The 21,550-nt window shown below is 43.2% G+C and overlaps 1 protein-coding gene across 3 annotated transcripts; it reads right to left on the bottom strand.

Annotated features, from left to right (window-relative positions):
• Positions 1–1,865: 1,865 nt before the first annotated feature.
• LOC147143184 (uncharacterized) lies at positions 1,866–20,651 on the bottom strand. Of its 3 annotated transcripts, none has more exons than XM_086039194.1 (16): positions 20,304–20,651; positions 18,803–18,958; positions 15,006–15,059; positions 13,942–13,997; positions 13,776–13,851; positions 12,608–12,721; positions 12,318–12,514; positions 11,534–11,674; positions 10,630–10,795; positions 10,387–10,555; positions 8,970–9,099; positions 8,328–8,858; positions 6,726–6,824; positions 6,490–6,633; positions 6,305–6,359; positions 1,866–5,504 (listed from the first exon to the last, which is right to left on the bottom strand). In XM_086039194.1, the coding sequence occupies exons 2-16, from the start codon at positions 18,855–18,857 to the stop codon at positions 5,101–5,103; spliced, it is 2,391 nt and encodes a 796-aa protein (XP_085895320.1). In that variant the 5' UTR covers positions 18,858–18,958; positions 20,304–20,651; the 3' UTR covers positions 1,866–5,100. The 3 variants fall into 3 exon arrangements, with proteins under 3 accessions (XP_085895320.1, XP_085895321.1, XP_085895322.1); XM_086039195.1 differs by having other exon boundaries at positions 6,726–6,788; XM_086039196.1 differs by lacking the exons at positions 18,803–18,958; positions 20,304–20,651 and adding an exon at positions 18,032–18,172.
• Between the last annotated feature and the right edge of the window lie 899 nt (positions 20,652–21,550).

The raw sequence follows: 21,550 nt of genomic DNA, 5'->3' as shown, positions 1-21,550 counted from the left end.
CCTGTGAGGATAAATTTGAAATCTGATTGGTGAGTCAAAAGTCAACCGCAACACTGAACTAACCATGTGGTCAATGGCCAACTGGCACTGGAGTAAAAGCACCTGACGACACGCAGTAAACCACGCCCCTTAAAGGTACACATTAACACACATATGTAGCCCGGGGTGTGCGACTTTTGGTTTTACACTTAAAAAAAAACAGTATTAGTCTGTAATTCTCATTTTTTCTCTCTGTTTTGATATTTACATTTTACACTACAGTCCATCATTTATATAAAGAAATCAGGTATTTTTTTGGAGCGGGGGGCGGGGGGGTGAATAGATTTCACTTTATTTCAAATTGATCGATTGAAATTGATTTCAGTGGACACCTGCTATTCCGTGAATAGCGAAAATCCACAAATAGTTGACACCCAATAAATTTGTTGGGTTTTTTTAAACCTAAAAAAAAAATTGAAAAAAAAATGGGGATGCACTCTCAAAAAGGGTTGGCTACCTAAAATAAACAAAACAATTTAAAAAAGTGCAAGTATGTGAATCCGCAGCTGCTGAAACCGTGAATATGCTACAGTACATCATGTCCGCAGAATACAAAACTGTGAGGACAATTCTAACTATCGCGACGGTATTCCGTAATTCCGGATCAAAGCGTTGACCCCTCCACACCAACCATCGGATGTCTCACTGCTTTACATCCATATATGAAACACGTGAAATCATGCGGAAGACCGTTCTTGGAAATCGTGTGAGGCGATGCAAAGATGTGATGCGGAACGAACGGAGAGCGAGAGAGAGCGAGGCCAGGACGGAAAATCCCTCATTTACACTCTGGTCACAGCTTTGCACTATTACCTCTATGAAAACACTCCACTTCGTTTTGTTGCTGCCCATGCGGGGGTTCATCTCAGCACTACATATTAACATACGGCTAATCCACTACAATATGTTAATAATGTACTAACATGGTATAGCGACATGATTTATTAGCATAGTGTGTTGACATACTGCGTCAATATGATGCATTAACATACAGGGCTCGGGCCAAGGCTATGTCTATTATAGAAATAGTGCTTTGGCGCCATCTTATGGCATTGCCGGACCGAGCAGCTACAGTATGTTGAAGTGAGGGGCGGAGCTTTATTTATTTAGTCTACTTTGAACAAGTGTGCTTGTTTCAAATGTCTTGGTTATGAGCTTTTATTCAGGTCTAAATAGAAAATCAAACGGTTAGCTATCATAAAACACAATGTTATTCACGTAAAACTATTGCGATGTTGTTATGATCCAGTTTTACATGTATTCATCTAACGTTTCTTTTGCCAGTTAAGGCAACCGAGAACAGATTGTCTTTTGCGTTGCCAACCTGGCTGTACATAGCAGAGTGAAACGGATTAAAATAAAACATGTTTATGGCTAATTGTCGCAGATTAATACTATCAAATAAGCACATCATGTTTTACAACAATATTGTAGTGTTTTCTATGTCATTGTATAATAGTACATAATGTTCATGCAGTTGCCTTCTAGTCTTAAGGTCCTTTTTGTCTGGGAGTAATTCTGTTATACTTTAAGAGTAACAAATCTGTTGCATTATTTGTTCATTGTCAAAATTGGTTTTAAGCCGTTTGTATAATTACGTAATGACAACACTTTCCTGCATTTAATTTTTTTGTCAGATATGAATCATTCAATATTATGTAATACTTTGTTACTAGCTAGTTTTTTGTACAACAGATAAAATAAAATAAAATGGATTAACAGATTAAAAAAAAAAGTTTTTGTATTAATTAATAAGAACAAAAATGTTGTATCGTGTGTCAGTTATCTATTAGATGAAGACCAACATGACAAAGTGGAGACATACGGAAAATCTATTAAGACTTTAATTTTCTGAATTCTTTAAATACATTTTTTGGCATCAATAAGTTACAGAATAAATAAAATCATAGCAGCAAAAAGTTGCCCCCCGGCTCGTTTTGTGACATCCAGCTTGAAATGATCACATATCAAACGTGTACGCTGGCAAATTGTTTCATCTTTCTGAAAGGGAATTACATCATTAGAATTAGAATTATGCTGGTCAAACAACATGGAACGAGACGGTGTAGGCCACTAAAAAAAAAAAAAAAAAAGCGCTGGAAGTCACAGGAGGTAGCATCTTACTCTCCTGCCAGTTTATATTGCTTTTTTTTTCCAAGCAAGAAATGCTTATCAGTGGCTATGATTGTCATAACCACCGATGCAAATGCAACTGCATCGTTCATTGTCTCTGTCATAGAAGCTGTACAACAAGCAAAAAATTAACGCGTAGGACTGCGTCGCCTTTGCACGCGGTCACATTTGCGGTCAAATAAAAAATAAAATCACAAGTCACCTCACATTTGTCAGTGGCTGTCATATTGCACTCAGCGCAGTATTGTCATAGAGCAGTGGTTCGCAAACTTTTAACACCGAGTACTAAGCTCTCCAAAAAAACACTAATATTAGAATGAAGTGGGCCGGGTTTTCTTCAAATACGAGACAGATGTTGTAGTCGTCATTGCATTTTTGTACAAACATTATCAATGCGCTTCTATATTAAAACATAGACTAAAACGGTGCTTATATAATAATTCATAAAAAAAAATGGTTGCGTGTAAAAGAAAAAAAAAAATTGCTTAAAAAAAAGGTTAAAAACCATTCTTGAAGATTACATGCAAATATGTGATAAAAAGTTGAATACAACTGAACTGAACTGGGAAAAATGAACTTTTTTTTTAAGGGCAGTAAATTGCCTCCTTCTTCTGGAATAACACAATTTTTGTTTAAAAAAAAAAAAAAAAAGTCTGATTCATATAAAAGATTTTAATTGGCCCAAGAAAAAAGTCTGATTCATATAAAAGATTTTAATTGGCCCAAAGCTAAGGAAGGGAGGAGTAATTATTTTATAACCGCGCCGGTCCCAAAATGTTTGAAACAATATTACGCCGCGGACCCATGGGACCCCCGTTTTGAGAACCACTGTTCTATTTGTATCCCTTCATACCACACACTAATTGTAAGCAAACTAATAAGAACAAGTGCATTTGGCGTTTACGTGGAAGCCATTTGTGTTGACACACAGGGACAGAAAGCGGCGTTTGGTGCACGCCCGCACACGCTTCAGCATGTTGGACACGCGTGTGCTTGCGCGATCGCTCTCTCCTACACGCACGCTGCTTGTTTTGTAGCTTTTGCCAGCTCGTTCTCTCCCTTTGCATGCCGACTGTGCGTCTGGCATGGAGATGACGATCTGGTGCCACGCTCGAGCTGCGTGTGCCCGGTCTGGTTTGTTACACGCCCCCAAGCGGGCTTTATGAATGGCTGCAACTCAACGGCTAAGTCAACAGCAGCCAGGCATTTTTTTTTTTTTTTTTTATTGGGGGAGGGAGATATGTCAGAAAGCAACGGTTGTCCCAGTGCTGCAATGCTGGAAGCATGTTTGTGTTATTGTGCCAAGAGCAGGTTTGTTTGGGTTTTTTGTTTTTTTTGCTGCTGTGGAGTTGTCATTCCACCCACGTGTTGCTCTGGTTGTGATTTCTGGTCGAGTCCAAGTGCTTTAAAACAACCGTCGCCATTCACTAAAAGTGTACGAGATGTCCCCGAAATATTTACTCACTCTTTGACTGTCCATTACTAATGTGCTTTTTTTTGTTTTTTGGTTGTGGTGCAAATCCATCATTTTGATGTGATTGGATTGCTACACATGTGTTTTGCTAGTCGAAGTTAGCTGTCCCGAGTTTTGCTCCCACCAACCAATCCGATGATCAGGTTGACCATGTGAGGCGAAATTTCAATCCGATGGGGTTGAAAAAAAAAAAAGATTTGCTAATATAGTTTACGTTGCATGGACCGACACTGGACAGATTAGATTGACATGGCAACACACAGAAACTGAAATGTGACTGGATTAAAAAAAAAAAAAAAATGTGACATCAACATACAGTACTGGAATCATTGCAGCAAGAGAAATGCTAAGAAATCACGAGAACAGACTTTTAGCAATAATTCAAATCATCAAATTTAAGTTGTAACTTTTTAAATTTGAAGCTACTAAATTTATCATCAGGTGTACTATAAGGAGAAAAAAAACGTTCTGCACGTTCCACAGACCTCATGCCAATTTTATTTTTTTTTTTTAATTATGATTGATATCTCAACAATAATCTTTACGCCACAAAGCCAGTAACAGTCATTTTGGAACCATTTGGAACATTTGTGTTGCGATGGTCAGTCAAAGGATGAGAACATTTTGTGGGACACCCTCCCTGTGTGTGTGTGTGTGTGTGTGTGTTTGTATCGGTTTCTCCATCAAAGATTTTTGAGTTCACCATTGCAATGAATCAAACTCTCGACATTGCGTGGAGTCAATGATTCTGACAGCGGTGATGGACGGATTTCTTTCCATCCAGCAAAGAGAAGAGAGAAAGAAAGCCTGCTTGACGGAAAAGAACGCAGGAACGAAGGAAGGAATGATGCATACTGCATATCGCCGATTAGGGGGACGATGGGAAGGAAGGCACGGTGCATGATTAATTGAAGGGCGGAAGGAACTGTTGGTACTGTATTGGGAAGGACGAAAGGAAGGCTGAATTTACTGTGGAAAGGCCAAGAGGGAGGTTGAAAGGTAGGAAGGCAGAATGGAAAGAATGTAGGAAGGCAGAAGAGACTGATGGCTACAAGGAAAGCTGCATGTATTGGATGGGCGGCACCTTGTGTTGGCAGGGATTGCTGGTATATGGAAGGATGAAAGGAAGGCCCTGTGGACTGGAAGGAAAGGGGGAGGATTTGTTGCGTTGGAAGAAATGTGAGAGGAAGGCCGCCTGCCCTGGACGGAAAGATTTCTGCTACGATGAAGGATGAGAAGGAGGCGACATGTACTGGAAAGACAGAAGGAAGGTAGAAAGCCTTGGAGGAGGGATGGACTGTTTGGTGTAAGTTGCAGGGATTGAAGGAAGAAAGCTCTCTGGCTACTAGGCAGGACAATAGGGAAGGAAATACAGTTGGAAGAAGGAAAAGATGGAAGGCGGGAGAGATTGCGAATTGGTGGAGGGATTGTGCGCAAGCGGTCTCAAATCGTCCTCACCACTGCTCTATCATCAGATCCAACACTCGATTGATGTTGAGATCCGAATCCAGACCGAAGTCGGTCTCCGCGAAGGGCGGCGGCGGCGGGGTGAGCAGCCGCAGGCCGGACGTCAACGTCTCCAGGATGTCGGCGGCGTCGAACATGGCCTGGGCGCGGCGCTTGCGCGACTTCCCGGCCGACTGCAGCAGAGGGGAGGTGCAAACGGGCGGGGGCGCCGGCACGGCGTGACTCGGGGGGATGGCGGCGGGGGACGGGGGGAGCTCCAGCAGGAGCGAGGAGCAGAGAGGCAGGAAGGTGCTGTCCTTGGAGCAAAGCTGCTGGCATTTCTGCGACTGATTCACTTGAGGTGGTGGAGATGACGGGATGGGGGATTTGTGAGCAGAGCTGTTGACAGCATCTAGAAAGGAAGCCATAAAAAGTATTCATTGCTTAAATTGGAAGTCAACCAAAACATTTATTTTTTTCAAGAATAGGTTCTATGCAGGCCCGCTCGTGAAAACATGGCATTGTGAGTAATGGTGTGTTTGCGGAGTTAAGCAGCAAAATCCAAATCGGGGGCGGCCATTTTGTCACTTCCGTCGACTGAAGATGACATCACAGTTGCTCAGGGCTCAGGTAATGACCAATCACAGCTCACCTGTTTTCTGAAGCGGAGCCACGCTTGGTCGTTATCTAAGCCCCGAGTAATTTGGAACCCTAGCCTTGGTTTAAAACCCTAATTTCAGGCCCTAGGTCATGTTCAAAACCCTATTTTGAAACCCAAATCATAATTTAAAACCTTAATTTGAGACCCAAAACTTAGTTTAAAGAAGAAATCAACCCAAACTAATTTTTTTCAAGGATATGTTCCCAGCAGGCCCACTAGTTGAAACACGGCATTGTGGTTAATATTGCGTTCGTGGAACATGAGCAAAATGCATTCGTTTTTAGTCATCTCAGGGAGCGGCCATTTTGTCATTTCTGTCGACTGAAAATGAGTAGTTGTGATGTCATTTTCAGTCGACAGAAGTGAAAAAATGGCCGCCCCCCCCCCCGAGCTAGCTAAAAACGGGTGGATTTCTCATATTCCACAAACGCAATATTAATCAGAACGCCTTGTTTCAACTTGTGGGCCTGCATAGAACATATTCTGGAAAAAAAATATGCTTAGGTTGACTTCCCCTTTTAAGGTTATTTTTTTATGTATGAGATACTAACCGACAGAAGCAATGGGCGCATCCAGAATGTCATCGATTGACTGTCGAGGGTCCATCTATTGACAAGAAAAAACTTGGAATGAATGACGTTCAGTGCTTTTCTTCCATGACTAGCTTTACTTCTTCTTCAGTACTTTTGCCATCTCTAGTCGATGGCGACCACCTGGTTAGCATGGACCCGCCCACCTGTGCTTTCTGGATAGCCTCCTGCAGCTCCTCCTCCAAGCTACGAATGCCAGGCGAGTTTTGGACTGGACTTGCCGTGATCTGCACTGGCAGCTCAAAGTCTCGGCCAATCGTGTCGGCGGGCCAAGGCTGGGAGCAGAAAACCTTCAAGCAGGGATCAAAGAAATGACAGTCGGTCGACTGGTCTCCGTGGCGGGTCCCGGTGAAAGACTTTGAGAAAAGTCTCGCTGGATTACCTGCGTAAACAACACCTCTGTTTGGGTATCCGTTTCCCGGTTCGCCCTCCTGCATCCTGGTTCCTGTTGCAGGAATGGATGAAGGGATCTTGCACAAGACTGGTAGATAGGCAGAGGGTACAACGCTTTGAAAGATGCATGCTAGTCACAAAAACGTTAGGCATATTCGGCTTTCGGGTGAAATTTCAGGATGAGCCTAAAATGCACTACAACCTCTTGAACTTGTCCAACTGCTCATTGCCTTTTGGTATTTGTTCTCTAAGAAGCCGAATGTCAAAATTCATGGTTAAAAATCCTTGAATTGAAACAACGCATTTCTATGGACGTCCATTTGTAAGCCTTTCTCTGACTCTTCCGGTCTTTGTATGTCTGTTGTGAACTGTTGATGCCACTCGCTGACATCTTGTTTCGAGCCTCGCAATTGTTGGTCACTTGATCAATTGTCAGTCAGGTGTCGTCTAATTGAAATCAAGACATTTTTGCTCCGTTCATAGATTAACTCATTCACCGACAGACGTTTTCAGACCCTCTTTTTCCATTATGTATGAAAAAAGTGTAAAAAAAAATATAAATTCCTGAGATTGAACGCCTGGACTGTGAAAAGACAAATAAATTTGTCAATGGCAGTGAATGAGTTAAATAGCTGTTGTGAATTTTGTCGTTCAGCGCATTGTTTAGACATAAGCAAGTTGTCCCAAAAGTAGCACCGTATATTTTCTGGGCTATAAGCCGCACCGTTATATAAGCCGCACCCACCATATTTTCAGAAAATGCCGGGAAAAAAAACGTATATAAGCCGCACCTTTATATAAGCCGCACCTTTATATAAGCCGCACATATCTATTTTGAAAACGTTTATATTTACAGCATTTACAGAACTGTAAATGTACATGTATGTACCTGAGCAGATTCTTTCCGAACAGTGCCTTTTAACACTGCGGCAACGTTGCTGATTAAAACGGAACAGAACCAAGAGAAAATAAACAGTACTTATCGTCATTTCACTGCCGGCTGCCGCTCCAGTTTGTCAGCTAATGTCCACCAGACCCCACCATCTATTGTTCTACTACATTCTACATATGCACCTGTCTTGTTTTATATTAATCAAGTCAGCCAATCCAACACACGGCGTGCTGCCAACTGTACTAAATCAACAATAGCATTTCACATCGAAACAACAGAACAGACGTAACATCCGCCGATCGCATTCATGTGCACTTCAGGGACCTCTGGGAAAACATAAAATCAAAGAATTACAGCACCTAATGCGCCCTCGCCTGTTGAACTCCTCCACCTGCAGTCACAATCACCAGTGAACGGCAAATGCATTGTGTTGAATTGTACTGTAATTCCGGTTCGAGCGCCCCGAGCGGTGGAAGAAAAATCCACAGAATAGCCGCACCGGACTATAAGCCGCATGGCTCAAAACCTAGGGAAAAAGTCGCGGCTTATAGTCCGGAAAATGCGGTAGTGTCGGGTTAGAGCGGGTAAAAAATTAAGTGCACCTGTCAAGGTTATCGTGCATTTTAAGTGTTGGGTGAAACCCAAGCATCCCTAACATTTTTTTAGCACAAAATCCAAAGACCAAAATATTTCCCTTACTTCATGAACGGTGTTGCCAGGAGCTTCTCTTGCCCTGCAACTGATCCGCTCTTTCCTGTCCAACTCCACACCCAGCTCAGTCCTCCAGGCGGCACCGCACCGAAGGGGCGACGAGGACGACATGGGTAAACTGGGACTTGGTGTTCCGGAGGCGGTACAGGGAGGAGCGAGGAAGACGGCATTGATCGGACCGCGCTGTTCACCGGACAGACTGACGGCGAGACCGCCGGAGAGGCCATTCGGGACGACATTTAGAATGCCGTTGGGGACTCCGTGATCCGGGATGTACGTCTGTTGGTTCGGGCTGCTCCCGGGCGAGTCTCCGGAGCCGCAGCTAGAACTGGGGCTGTGGCGGGCCAGAATTGGGAGAGAGGGAGTCGGGGGCTCCGCGCCGCCCCCCAGTTGACAGAGGGGCACGGGGGTAACGCACGATGGGGGGAGCTGGAAGGGGCGAAGGCGCTGCAACAGGGCCGGCTTGGTGCCGGAGACGGGGAGGCCTCGCTTGCGCAGCTGCTGCCTCAACTCTGACACCTGAGGAGGCAAAAGGCATGAGGGCATCCAAAGTTGTCCTCGGTATTAACTGCGAATGTGACTGATGAGGTCTTAAAGAGATTTCTGGATTTACGCCCTCGCTTCGCTTACTTTGAGATCAACGAGATTTGCAGGGAGGAGCTCAAGTTTGGACGCATTGTTTGTGTCCTTTGGCGTGTTGGTGGTGGCCGCAGGAATGGGTTGAGGGTTCAGGGGCAGAGCTCCAGATGAATTCGGTTCTCTACAGGTGTCAAAAATCGGAACCATTAATTGGCCAGAAACATCTTACTGCTCTTCTTGAGTCGCCGGCTATGTCAAATACAGCGGGACCTTGACGCCGAGGTTTATTTCATTCATCGATCACGTTTGTAACCGTCAAATCAATATTCCCCGTCTAAAGGAATTGATTTGACATTGATCCAGATGCCCACAAACGAGGCAATTTTTTTTGCTCTGTGAAAAATTTTTTAAAAAGTCAACTCCTCGAACCTAATAAAAGAGAATTTGAAGAAATAAACTGGTTTCATAAAGTGTTATTACTGGATTCTTCAGGGCATTTAATTGATCAAAACCGGTTTCTTAGGAGACGTTTTGCCTCTAATCCGAGCAGGCTTCATCAAGGAAAACTAAAAGAAAAACGAACCAGGCCTTGTTACAAACACTGTTCAATCATTTCACTCGGGACGCACTGATAGATACCGATGCCAGTATCCGGGATCGGTGCTTGGAAAAATGTGAGCCGTGAAGTCACATTAAATCAACACAAACATTTTTTTTCAAGAATATGGTCCATGCAAGCCCACGAGTTGAAACACGGCATTCTGATGAATATTGCGTTGGTGAAATATGAGTTAAGCAGAAAAATCCACCCACTTTTTAGCCAGCTCTGGGGGCGGCCATTTTGTCACTTCTGTCGACTGAAAATGACATCACAACTACTCGGGGCTCAGGTAACGACCAATCCCGGCTCAGCTTCAGAAAACAGGTCAGCCATGATTGGTCGTTGTGAGCAGTTGTGATGTCATTTTCAGTCAACAGAAGTGACAAAATGGCCGCCGCTGGAGATGGCTATAAACTGGTGCATTTTGCTGCTTAACTCATATTCCACAAACACAATATTCATCAGAATGCCTTGTTTCAACAAGTGGGCTCGCATAGAATATATTCTTGAAAAAAATATGTTTGGGTTGACTTCCTCCTTTAAGGAAACGAATGACAACACTACAAATATTATTATAAGACCTTCGGTACCCGGTACTTAAATCATGCTAATTTAAAGGTCTCCACAGTTAACCATAGGCATATCCAGTACCTGTATATGATTATTATTATATATTACCAGAGCTGAGCCTATGTGACGGACCGGTCCACCTATCCGCCTATGACGGATGCCCATTTTGTAGGCGGTAAACGATAGACGGGAAACTTAAAAACAATCGTGGCAAGCCCGTTTTTTTTCCCGTCTACGTATTGATCGTGATGTTTCTGAGTGTGTGTACAAGTGTCAGGAATAAGCATAGCACCATACCTGGGCACCACAGTAAGTTGTTGCTGCTGCTGCTGCTGCTGCTGCTGTTCTTGTTGCTGCTGGTGCTGGAGGATTTGCAGCTGCAGAAAAACTTGCTGCTGCTTGAGGAGATGAGAATTGGCAGCGTCTAATGGCTGGGTAGGAGGGCTCTTCTGTTTGGCTCCTCCCTCTTGAAAGACACACACCACTGGTAACGGACTGGTCTGAGGTTTTGGCCGAGAGATGTTCAAAGCGATACGCTACCTCCGGGCCCAGACGCCCCCCTCTGGTCGGGAGGAATGTACTGGTGATACTTGAGTTTCTTCATCTTGGGCTTGGCGTCCCGCGGTTTCCGTGAGCGAGCGAGGTGGCTGAGGTTGAAGGCGGCCGTCGGGGAAGAGGAGCAGGCAGGACTGGGAGGCCGAGCTGTCTGCGAGGGTTCAAAGCGGGGCTCAGCGGAGTCACTCCAAAGCCGGCGCGCGTAAGATGTGACGCGGGGGGGGGGGGGAAATGTCAAGCTGTTTCCGTGTTGTTTGACAGCGTTTGCACCGTGTGGAGGTTCAACTCTTAACAAAATCTTCAGATGACAGCGCGTGTTGGCTTTGACACACAGCCACGTTGTGTGTGTGTGCGTGTGTGTGTGCGTGCGTGTGGATGTGTTAACCTGGGGGGGCAAATTGACAGTAATGAATGCGCAACAGCTTAAGGTCGAGTTTGCAAAACAGAAGCGCGAGCATCTTGTTAAGGTGAAGATGTTCACGTCGCTTACTTTGTTGCAAATTCATCTCATCAAAGAGCGTGCAAATTCAAATTCACGACTCAAATGCTGACTCGCGCAAATTTCACTCTGCATTATTTATAAGATCTACTCACACACATATATCATAAGGTCGTGCTTGCGGTACCTTCAGTGGAGACTTGCTCGACATAATGCACATCTTAACACCAACACTGCGTTGCAATTAGAGAAAACGGCAATACTAGGCAAAAACTCGACTCATTTTTTTTTTTTTGTTCCCCGTTGTGCATCAATGATTACAATTTCATAGAACAAATATTAGAATTTAGATTGACATCAGTGCTTCTGATCATGCTTAGGCCAGCGGAAAAGGCCTTGCTGGCCCTGACTGCTCGCCGGCGAGGATCCCAACATGAACCTTCACTGTACCTTTGGCAGCAGGGGCGTGGTCTGGGAAATCAGAAAGATTCCATTTGGTCGACTCGTGGTTGCGGTGGAGTTGCTTTCACACGGCGGCGTGCCGGCCGGCGGTTGGGTGCCCTCGGTTGCCGGGGGCAACGCCAAACTGGACTAAAAGAGGACATGGATGTCGACGCGGAAACGTGTCAGTGTGTTGTTTAGAAGTTGCTCACCTCTAGAGTATGACTATTCAAGGGAAAAAAATAGGGGCGGGAATAATCATAATCGTTTTTTCGATGCATCGTTCGGCATATCAAAAAGATTCTCAATCCATTCATAGTTATTAATAATCAATATTTAAAGTTTAAGTAAAAAAACTAAAAGCATGTGCAAGTGATTACATGCTAGGCTAAGCTAATATGTGACAAGATGGCAAAACCTCAAAAGAGCGCAGCAAAGTCAAAGTGTGAAATAAAAATCATTGCTCTTCCTCTTGAGTTTTTGGTTTTTAAAAAGGTATATACACACATAAAAATGTAAGTCAATGTAGTGATGCATTGCAATCGGAATCGAATCGAATCATAGGCCTCCGAATCGGAATTTAATCGAATCGTGGGCCTCTGAATCGTTATCGGATCGAATCATGAGGTACCCATAGATTCCCACCACTTGAAAAAAAATTAATCACCAAAATTTGAAGTGGCAATGTGCTCAGATTAGATAAACGTCCATGAAATAAATTTGACATCATTTCATTTGAATACATCCCCAACCACTGTACAAATACTGTCAAGGGTCTCCGTTGTTGTCTCACCTGAACGTGAACCGGACTGTGATTGAGGGGCGGGCCCGCAGACGACAAGTCACTCAGTAATTGGTCATCTGGGAGCCCCGGTGGCGAAGGGAAGGCCGAGGCCGCCGGTTGGCGAACGACGCGTTGCTCGGGCGGCGAAGCCGACGAGGAGCAGGAGCCTTCGAAGACGTCTGCGGGCAGCGGTAAAGAGGCGGGGCCTGTGCACATGAAAGCCAAAGGACATTTGTCATCGGACATTTGTCAGCGGGCATTTGTTGGCCAACGTGCGCTCGTTTGCGCGTGGAACGAACCCTTCTCAAGGTGTGTTTTCTCTTTGGGCTTAACGGGCGCGGGGGGATCTTGGATCCTCCCTCTTATGTCCCGGCGGGCCTTCTTCTGCCTCGACGCGCCGCACTCGCTCTTCTCTGAAGGGTCAATTCAAGGAGAGTGAAGATCAGCAACCACAGAGGAAAAACGCGTTTCGGATCTAACCAAACAATCAAATTGCAAATTGTTTTCAAACGCAATGCCCTTGAAGGCCACGCCGGACAGAGGCGCCAGTAACAGCTCTGAGAGGTTATTTTCGTGCGCTGTCGTCATCGTGTTTAACTCATTCACTGCCTTTGACGAATTGACTTGTCTTTTCACTCTCCAGCCATTCAATCCCAGGAAAATTTTTTTTGTTTTCTATTTTTTTCAAACGTTAGGGTAAAAGAGGGTCTGAAAATGTGGTAAGAATTCAAAGAGCTCACATTTGTTTTCAAGTCGAGATAGACCGATATGTTTTTTTCAGGGCCGATACCGATTATCAGCAGTCAAGGAGGCTGATAACCGATATTTGGAGCCGATATTCATTTTCAGCATAAAACAAATTTAAAACGTAACTTTGTTGAAATGCCTTTACGCATGTTTGTTGAACATTTTTTCAGATTTGCATACTGCTGATGTTTTTTATTATACATTTTTTGACAATATGCATCTTTGTTGTAAAATTCTAACAAAGTTCAGGGAGATCCCGGGGTCATCAGCAAAAGTCTTCAAAAGTTACATGAAAACTTAAGCAATTGCTCCCTATAGTTTTCGACTCGAATAAAGTTCTCCAAAATTTAAAAATGACAGAAATGGAAAAATTTCACTCATCTTTGTTTTGATTTCAAACAAACCCAAAAGGTGCAGAGTGCTCCCAGGGTCAGTAGAATCTCTAATAAAGTTAACTGAAAATTCAAACAAATAGTTCATTGAAGTTAACACAGTTTCAAGTTGATTTACTATCGGCCATCAGATTTTTAAAAAAGGCCGATACCGATATTGATCAAAATGTCGAATATCGGCCCGGCCGATAATCGGCCCGGCCGATAATCGGCCCGGCCGATAATCTGTCCATTCCTATTTTCAAGTGGCAGCCGACCACGCGCGCACACTTCCTGTACGTCCGCGCGAGGTGTGACATTGTGCTACATGTGTTTGTCCGGGCATCACCTTGCACAGTTCCAGCAGTGACTCCACCAGGGGGCATCTTTGTCTGATGTCTTCCGGCACCGTTGTCAGCCAGACGCTGCATCAGGAAGCAGCAAAGTCAAATCAACACACAATATTCCTATTTTCAATATCACTGTGCTTACACATCGAAAACAAGACAACTCACCGGAGCTTCACTCTTGTCTTTTTGTTCGTTTTTAGGGGAACTCGTTGATTTCAAGCCTGTAGGAAGACAATCCACAGACATTTAGGCACTAAAATAACCAATCGCAGGGTTCATATCGGCAAAGCATCATTTACACTTAACATTCCGAATTTAGTCTTGACTGAACCAAAAGGCGTGATTTTGGAATGTGGGAGCGAGTGGGAATACATGGAAAACAAAACACACCCCAGGACAACGTCAACATGCAAACGCCACAAAGTGAGGCCGGAGTCAGCTTTCGAATCGGCGATGGCTAAACTGAGACGCATGCCAGAAATACTAACCGATACTGTATATATAAAAAGAAACTAAGCATTTAGAGGGAACAGATTGAAATAGTAAAACATTACAAAATGTCTGATTGTTGTACGTTACTATGACTTTTATTATAACTTCAGTTGCATTTTAGCATGTTTTCACTTATTTTTCATAAATTATGTTCAATTCTGTTACTGTCCAAAAAAAAATCCCTATGTACACTTTTTTTCATGAAATATTTTGTTAATATTAAAAAAAAAAACATGAATTGTACACATATGTGTTTTTTGATAGAAAAAGACTTTTTTTTTTAATAAAGCATTTTTCCTGAGTCCGTTTTTGTCCATTCATGTCTTGTTTTACAATTTGCCTGCTTTCTAAGGAAATCCAAAATAATTCACAACTGAGAGGATTAAATACGAGTATTTGAACTTTCTCAAATAAAATTGTACAACTTTTTTGTTCCATTTTTTGGTGCAAAAAGCCTGTTGGCAAGCACCACGTTTGATGAATATTTTGCATTTACCATCATTCCATTTGACCTCAACCGAAGGGGTTTTGTTATTCCGTTTTTTTTGGTCAGGTGTGTTGGAGGAGGGAAACATGTAAAACAGGCTGGATAGGGGCTCTCGAGGGACAGACTGGGGCACCCCCTTGGCTTAGAGGAATGATAAGGTCGGAATCAATGACAATCCCCCCCCCCCCAGAGATGATTAATAAAACAAGGAATTAGTCACAAATGTCCAAATGTTCTACATGAAACCAACCCGAGTCCGCATTGATCTCACTCTGCCTTCGGTTCTGAATCCTCAACTGCAGCACTGAAAGACAAAATAAAAAAAGATGAGTAATGCATTTGCATCGATGGGATGATAGTTGGCTTTGATGGCTCCGTGAGGAATGACAAGTAAACAGCAGTCCAATCAATAAATCACACTTGACAGAGAGGAAAAAAAAAAAAAAAAAAAAAAAAAAAGAGTCGAGCGAAGATGAGAAGCTGGCTCGTATTACCTAATGACTTTGCAACGCTTGCGCGCACACACGCACAATTTGTCCATTAACATTGAGCACACACACACACACACACAAACAGGTGAAGCCGATGATACATTTGAGTGAGACCTGACCGAGGGTAGGGGGAGGTCTGCCCTGGGTGGGAGTTGGAGGCCAGTAACTATTTATCTCTCACTATGTCTATTTCAGTCAGCCGCCATCCCCCACTTCAGCTGTCCCGGCCTCTCATGTACCCCCCCCCCCCCCCCCCCCCCGCCACCTCCCTCCCTCCCTCACGTCATCCTCGCTGGTACTGTCAGAACTATACTCATCCCGTGGACTTCACGCAAGAAAAAGTGGAGCAAATGTAAACAATGAGAACATATTTGAACACAAAAAAAAAAAAAAAAAAAAAAAAGTAAGTTGTAAATGTATAGAAAATGTGTCATCTGTATGTTAGATGTGTGTCTTTAAGAGGCGGGAACTGGCAGGGTGGCATGTGATGTCCGCGCGTGAGCAGTGGCGGACAGCAGCTCCCGCAGAAGTGTGTTTGTGTTTTACTGTTCTCCCGACAATCAAAAAACAATGTACTGTAAAAAAAAAAAAAAAAAAAAAATACAATAAAGCGGATGAACACTGTACATAAACAAAATATCCACACTTCCTAAAGTATATGAAAATAAAAGGGGTTAGTTAGAATTTAACAGAAGAGAAAACAGGTCCAGTTCCATAACATAATTCAGTCCAAATATTTGGTCGTCTGGCGGTCAACTTTAAATGAATGAAATTGAATTCCACAGAATTCCTACAGTGTTGATTGTTGATTTTGACATAGAACTGGAATGAGCAACAAAAGTCAAGTGAAATCATTTGAAAACATTTGACTGGCTGGGTCATGTCACATGTGCGCACACAAAAAAAAAAATCTCATTTATAAAACGTAGTAATTGTATTTGAGCCTCCCCAAAAAAGCAAGCAAAAAATGTTTGAACTGCACTGCGTTTTTATCAGGCAAAAAGCACTGCGTAATAATGTACTTTTTATAAATATAAAAACACAGTAATGATATACGTAATAATAAAGAGAATGTTAAGAATTCTGCAGCTTTTGCCACGCACTATGAAACAGAAATACAGATATATATTTTACATGGACATGGTCACAGCTTCTGAGTAAGCTGCAGTAATATTACTCGTTCCTCACAGAGGATAAAGAATATATGCCCGTGAGTAGTGTTATATCACTGCGTGTGCTGCGCCACGTGTGCTGCTTAAAGGGTTGTAACACCAATTCTATGCCCCTTTTTTGCATTGTTTGTTAGCATAACCTAAGTGGATTTTCCTCAAGCAAGGGATAAGCATGTTTATAAGCAACACGTGTTGAGCCCAATCATCCCAATGAGAGGACATGTTCAAAGTGATATTAGTGTCTTGGCATTCACCTCTCAAACATGCATGACGGCACACACGCGGAGCAGCTGCCAACCTTCCTCCTCCTCTTCCTCCTGCCCCCCCCCCCCCCCCCCCCCGCTTAAGCCCACCACCCCACAAGCCAGGAATCACGTTTTCCAGCAGGTGTTGGAACACCTTGGGGACAGCCTCGACGACCACAACGTCATTTCCTCCGCTCGAAAGGACGACAGCTGCTCGCCGACGCGACAAAAGCGCCAGGACGTGCTCGTTAAAAGAAGCCCATGGAATTCCGGGAATGCGGCTGACTGGTGAAGGCGGAGTCATGCATTGCGTTGACCAACACAATCATTAGCTCAGACAGACAATACGCCGTCCAATAACAAGCGTGTACGTTTTTAATTAATATGTTTAAAAAAAAAAAAAAAAATCCATCTCGCTACACTTAACAGTATATCATCTGGCCCTTGCCTTAATGACATCAGCATTATTCAGTCCTCTGATTGGTTGGTGAGAGTAAACCTTGTTACAGCCAACTTGGACTAGCGAAACACGTTCGTAGCAATCCGCACACATTCATATATGTAATAATCAGCATCTCTGGTGAATATGGTGTGTTTCATTTAAATGTTTGATCTTTTTGTCATACTACACTGGGGAACACAATTTTTGTTCAGTTTGGTCCAAAAGCTGATTTGAACTAACTTTTGGGTGCAAAATACCATACTGATCTCAGTTTTCCTCTATCACGTCATATTTTTGAGCTATAGCATCCCCATTTTCTGAAAAAAATATTATATAAATGTGTATGTATGTAAATAAAACACTAAGATGGAATAGTTACAAGCTTTGAAAACTAAAAGAAAACAGCATAAAACGATAACGAACTTAGAAGGTTATGAGAAAAGCCAGCACTAATACGCTTAATTTCTAAGACGTTAGTTTTCTGTTTGCAGATATTGAGAGTCTGACATATTGGGAGCCATACACACCTCTCACCACATTGTCTCAATTGTGACTGCAAAAAAAAAAATTAAAAAAAAGTCAAATCATAATAAGCAGTCAAGCTGTCAATTTTGCTTATCTGGTAGGCTGTGGAGAAAAAAAAAATACTTTTCCAATTTTGGAGTCAGCATGCCAGTTTTAGTTTTAATCAGCATAAAAATCGAATTCAACAGAATATTGTTTTCAAACTGTTGACCAGTGTTATTAGATAAATAATATAACAGAAATAAATTGATTAATTGCAAACTGCTATCACAGTATAAAAAGGTCGGTCAAGTATTGGGTAAGTCATCACTAAAGGCTCAGTAACACTGGTGAAACTGGTGAAATTATGATAGTTCATATTCTGAAACAAATATGATAACAAGGATAACGGTTTTACTTACCATTTTAAAATTGTGCCAACGACCCTTGTGAGGATACTAGATGAATGGATAAATAATTGTGTTTATATATAAAATAAATAAATAAATAATTAAAAAGAGTTTAATCAATGACTTCCGCCTCATGTTACTCATTGCTGCCGCCTAGTGGCACTTGTCTGCTATTGTCAACTATAGCCGGCAAAGACATTCTCACGCAGTACATTTATACCAACTTTATTATGTCACAAAGTAACGCATTTATACTTTGAATAGTAACTCCAGACTACTATTGGATGTAGTAACGCGTTAGATTACTAGTTACACAAAATGGCAGCCATTTGGCATCACTGTTTATAGTAATATAAATAGACTATGGTACAGTGTTATGTCATGTGTGTCCTCTCTTAACTCATTCACTGTCAGACATTTTCAGACCACCTTTTACCCTAACGTTTGACAAAAATGGCAAAAAAAAAAATATAGGATTGAATAGCTAAACTGTGAAAAGACAAATACATTTGTCAATGGCAGCGAATGAGTTAAGTGTCAAAACAGCAATACACAAAGCCTCTGGCGAAATCCCAGTGTGACAGCAGTCGCTAAATCCATTCCCCGCGATCGAATCCTTGACGCTATTGATCACATGACACCCCGTGTGACTGAATATCCAACTCACCTTCACCTCTGCATATTGATGCTAATGTAGCCAATTACCCGCCAGTTTGTTGGAGGGAAAACTCAACTCTCCACTGCGCGTCGTCTACTTAATTGCTTCCATTCCCACATGCTCACCTGAGCGGAACTTGTTCCGGATGAGGAGTGACCTCTCGGAGGCCAGCAGCGTCATGGCGGCTCTTGAAGGGCGGCGCGGCGGAGAGACACAAGAGGGACTACCTGGTGTGTGACCACCAGGATGAATGCAAGCTGTTCTTCTTTTTATGTGTGTCACTGCGGGGAAAGCCAACGGAGTGAGAGAGGCAAATGCTCGCAAGTCCGCTGATCGACACAAAGTGGTATTGATAGAGGCACAGCAAACGCACACACACAGACACAGATAGAGACGCAAGACCTCTAACAAGCCAACTCTGGCATCGGCAGTCGTCCCGGTAGACGGCCTGTAATGATCGCGATGACCTGATCACCGCCCAACACCGCTAATAACCACGCGGACCATTATGACGAGTAGAAAGGAGGAATGAAAGCAGTATCCTGATAGCAAATTTATTCCATCATCGAAAAACAGTCGGCCTGATTTGAGATTTTCTCATAGACAATTATGGAAAATAAATTCAACAGAATTGGACAATTGAACTGTACAGGACAGTCTTGACTAACGCTAGAAAGGTTATTATAGTTAACGAAAACTAACGGGAAAGCGAAACTTGAGGAAACATATTTGTTAACGAAATTGAATAAACAGTCGAAAGAAGGTCAACCGGTTGTGTGTGGATTGTCGTTCACTTTACTTCACAGTCAAATGAGTGTCCACTTTAATGTTTCTTGCTGAAATACAAAATTTTGTCTTCACATTTACAGAGATACAGTATTGCAAGCAAAAATAGTTTAATTTTTTTTTTTTACTGACTTCTCATTTTAAAACTAGTTATCCATCAATTTGCTGGGTATGTATGATAATATGAGATGATCGTAATCAGTAACTACAAATGGCTCATGTTAGAAATGAGTTTGACTACCCAGCTTTTAGTACTTTGCTTGATTACACAATATATAGTATTTTTTTTAATCTTGCAATTGACGAATACTCCATATTGTTAAAACTCAAACTAAAACTATGAATAATACAACTAATAAAAACTAAACTAATACGTCATACAGATGCTATCGGTTAGCCCCATCTACAGTACAGTGTTTCCCATTAGCATTTAGCTAACTGACCTTAAAGACAGTGTTATGAGATTTTTTTTCAAGTACACAATGTAATGCTCTTTGTTTTATGTTTAGGTTGACCTTTAGTTGAGCTTTAAACAGCTTGCTGCGTCGTTTTTGAAGAATTGTTCACTATACCCAAAGACGTCTTTTTTTAGGCTAGCCAAAACAATTTTATTGTTGGGTGATTTTTCTTAAATTCAATCAAATATTCCTAATTTCATTTTTTACAAGACCAGTCTTTGCGGCACGGTTAACCCTCTCAAAACACTCACTGGCTTGAGAGAGAATTATGGCCAGTGGCACGTTATTCTTCAATAAAAGAAGAAAGACATGATTGTGAACGCCTGTACGGTAAAAAAGATGAGCGAGAGCGGGCTGCCAATGGAACGGGAAAACTACTTACATGAAACGAGGAGAGAAGCTGAGCGGCCCCTCGGGGTGGAGGAACTGGAGTTGACTTAAGATGAAATTGTAGGAGAGAATTGAATGAGGACAAGGAGGAGAGTTGAAGAGAGCAACTAAGTGGCCGTTTGTTTAGTGGCGAGTTCCTTCTTTCATGTTCTTTTCATGTCCGCACTTTCATCGCTGCTTTAGTTCTGACCCGCTGCGTCCTTTTTTTCTTTCTTTCTTACTTTCTGTCTTTCTCCGTCCAACTCAGCCTGTCGCCCCCTCTCGCTTTGCCCCTCTCTGCCTGCCCCAAAGCATCATGGGTCCTGAGTGCCAACTGTGAGAGACTGTCAAACCCCCCCCCCCCCCCCCCCCGCGCCGCCGTGGCCTTGCCCACCATGTTATGTCGCCCAGCTCACAGCCAATTCCCCCCTTAACCCTCACCCCGGACATCTGGTGACGCTCCGAAAGAGCAGCATTTTTTTTTTTTTTTACAGCCATGTATTCTTTTTTTTTTTTTTTTTTTTTAACTTTCTCGCAAAAGTTGATAAAGTTAACACGTCGCTCACTCTCAGTGTGTCATGTGATCCGTTGAGCAGCACCTGGGCCGGGAGACGTTTTATGACCGCGAGGCCAATGGGGAGCGTTTTGGACGAATGCAACAGGGCTCATATGCTGCCTTTGGGAAACCTTTGGGTCACCCCTCTTAAAATGATTGACTGCCGCTTATGCGAGCGTGTGCGCGTGTGTCGTATCCGACTTATACTGTTACAGTTACAGCGCAAGTGTACTGAATCAGCAAAGTTTTATTTTCTAGTCTGAAAAACAAGTGCGCGTGCGTGTGAGCGTGCGTGCGTGAGAGTATGTCCGATTGTGTGAGCATGTAAGATAAGCGTGGGTGTAAGTGTGTGTGTGTGTGCTGTGAGCGCGCGCATGATTTACCTTGTCCCAAAAAAAACTGACATTGCATACTGCATGTTCTCTATGTGTGTGCGTGTGCGTGCGCGTGTGTGTGCTGCGATAAGGCTGGTAAAGTGGGGGAAGTGAGGACGTGGCAGGAGCACCTGTTCCTCCTCTTTGATGGACGGGCCTGTGTGTGCTGGTTCAGCAGGCCGCAGCAGGGGGGAAGAGAAGGGGGGGGGGGGGGGGGAGCTGTGAAGGATGGGAGAGGACAGGAGGCAGACACGAGGGGCTTCGGTTTTGCGGACGATGAGGCACAGCAAAGCTTTGAAGTGGCAGTGTGGGGGCATGCGGCAGCCAAGT

This window comes from Filicampus tigris, chromosome 8, assembly GCF_054856515.1.
Source record: "Filicampus tigris isolate MCC_2025a chromosome 8, RoL_Ftig_1.0, whole genome shotgun sequence".
NCBI classification, from domain to species: domain Eukaryota; kingdom Metazoa; phylum Chordata; class Actinopteri; order Syngnathiformes; family Syngnathidae; genus Filicampus; species Filicampus tigris.
This window is presented reverse-complemented; position numbering and strand designations above follow the sequence as displayed.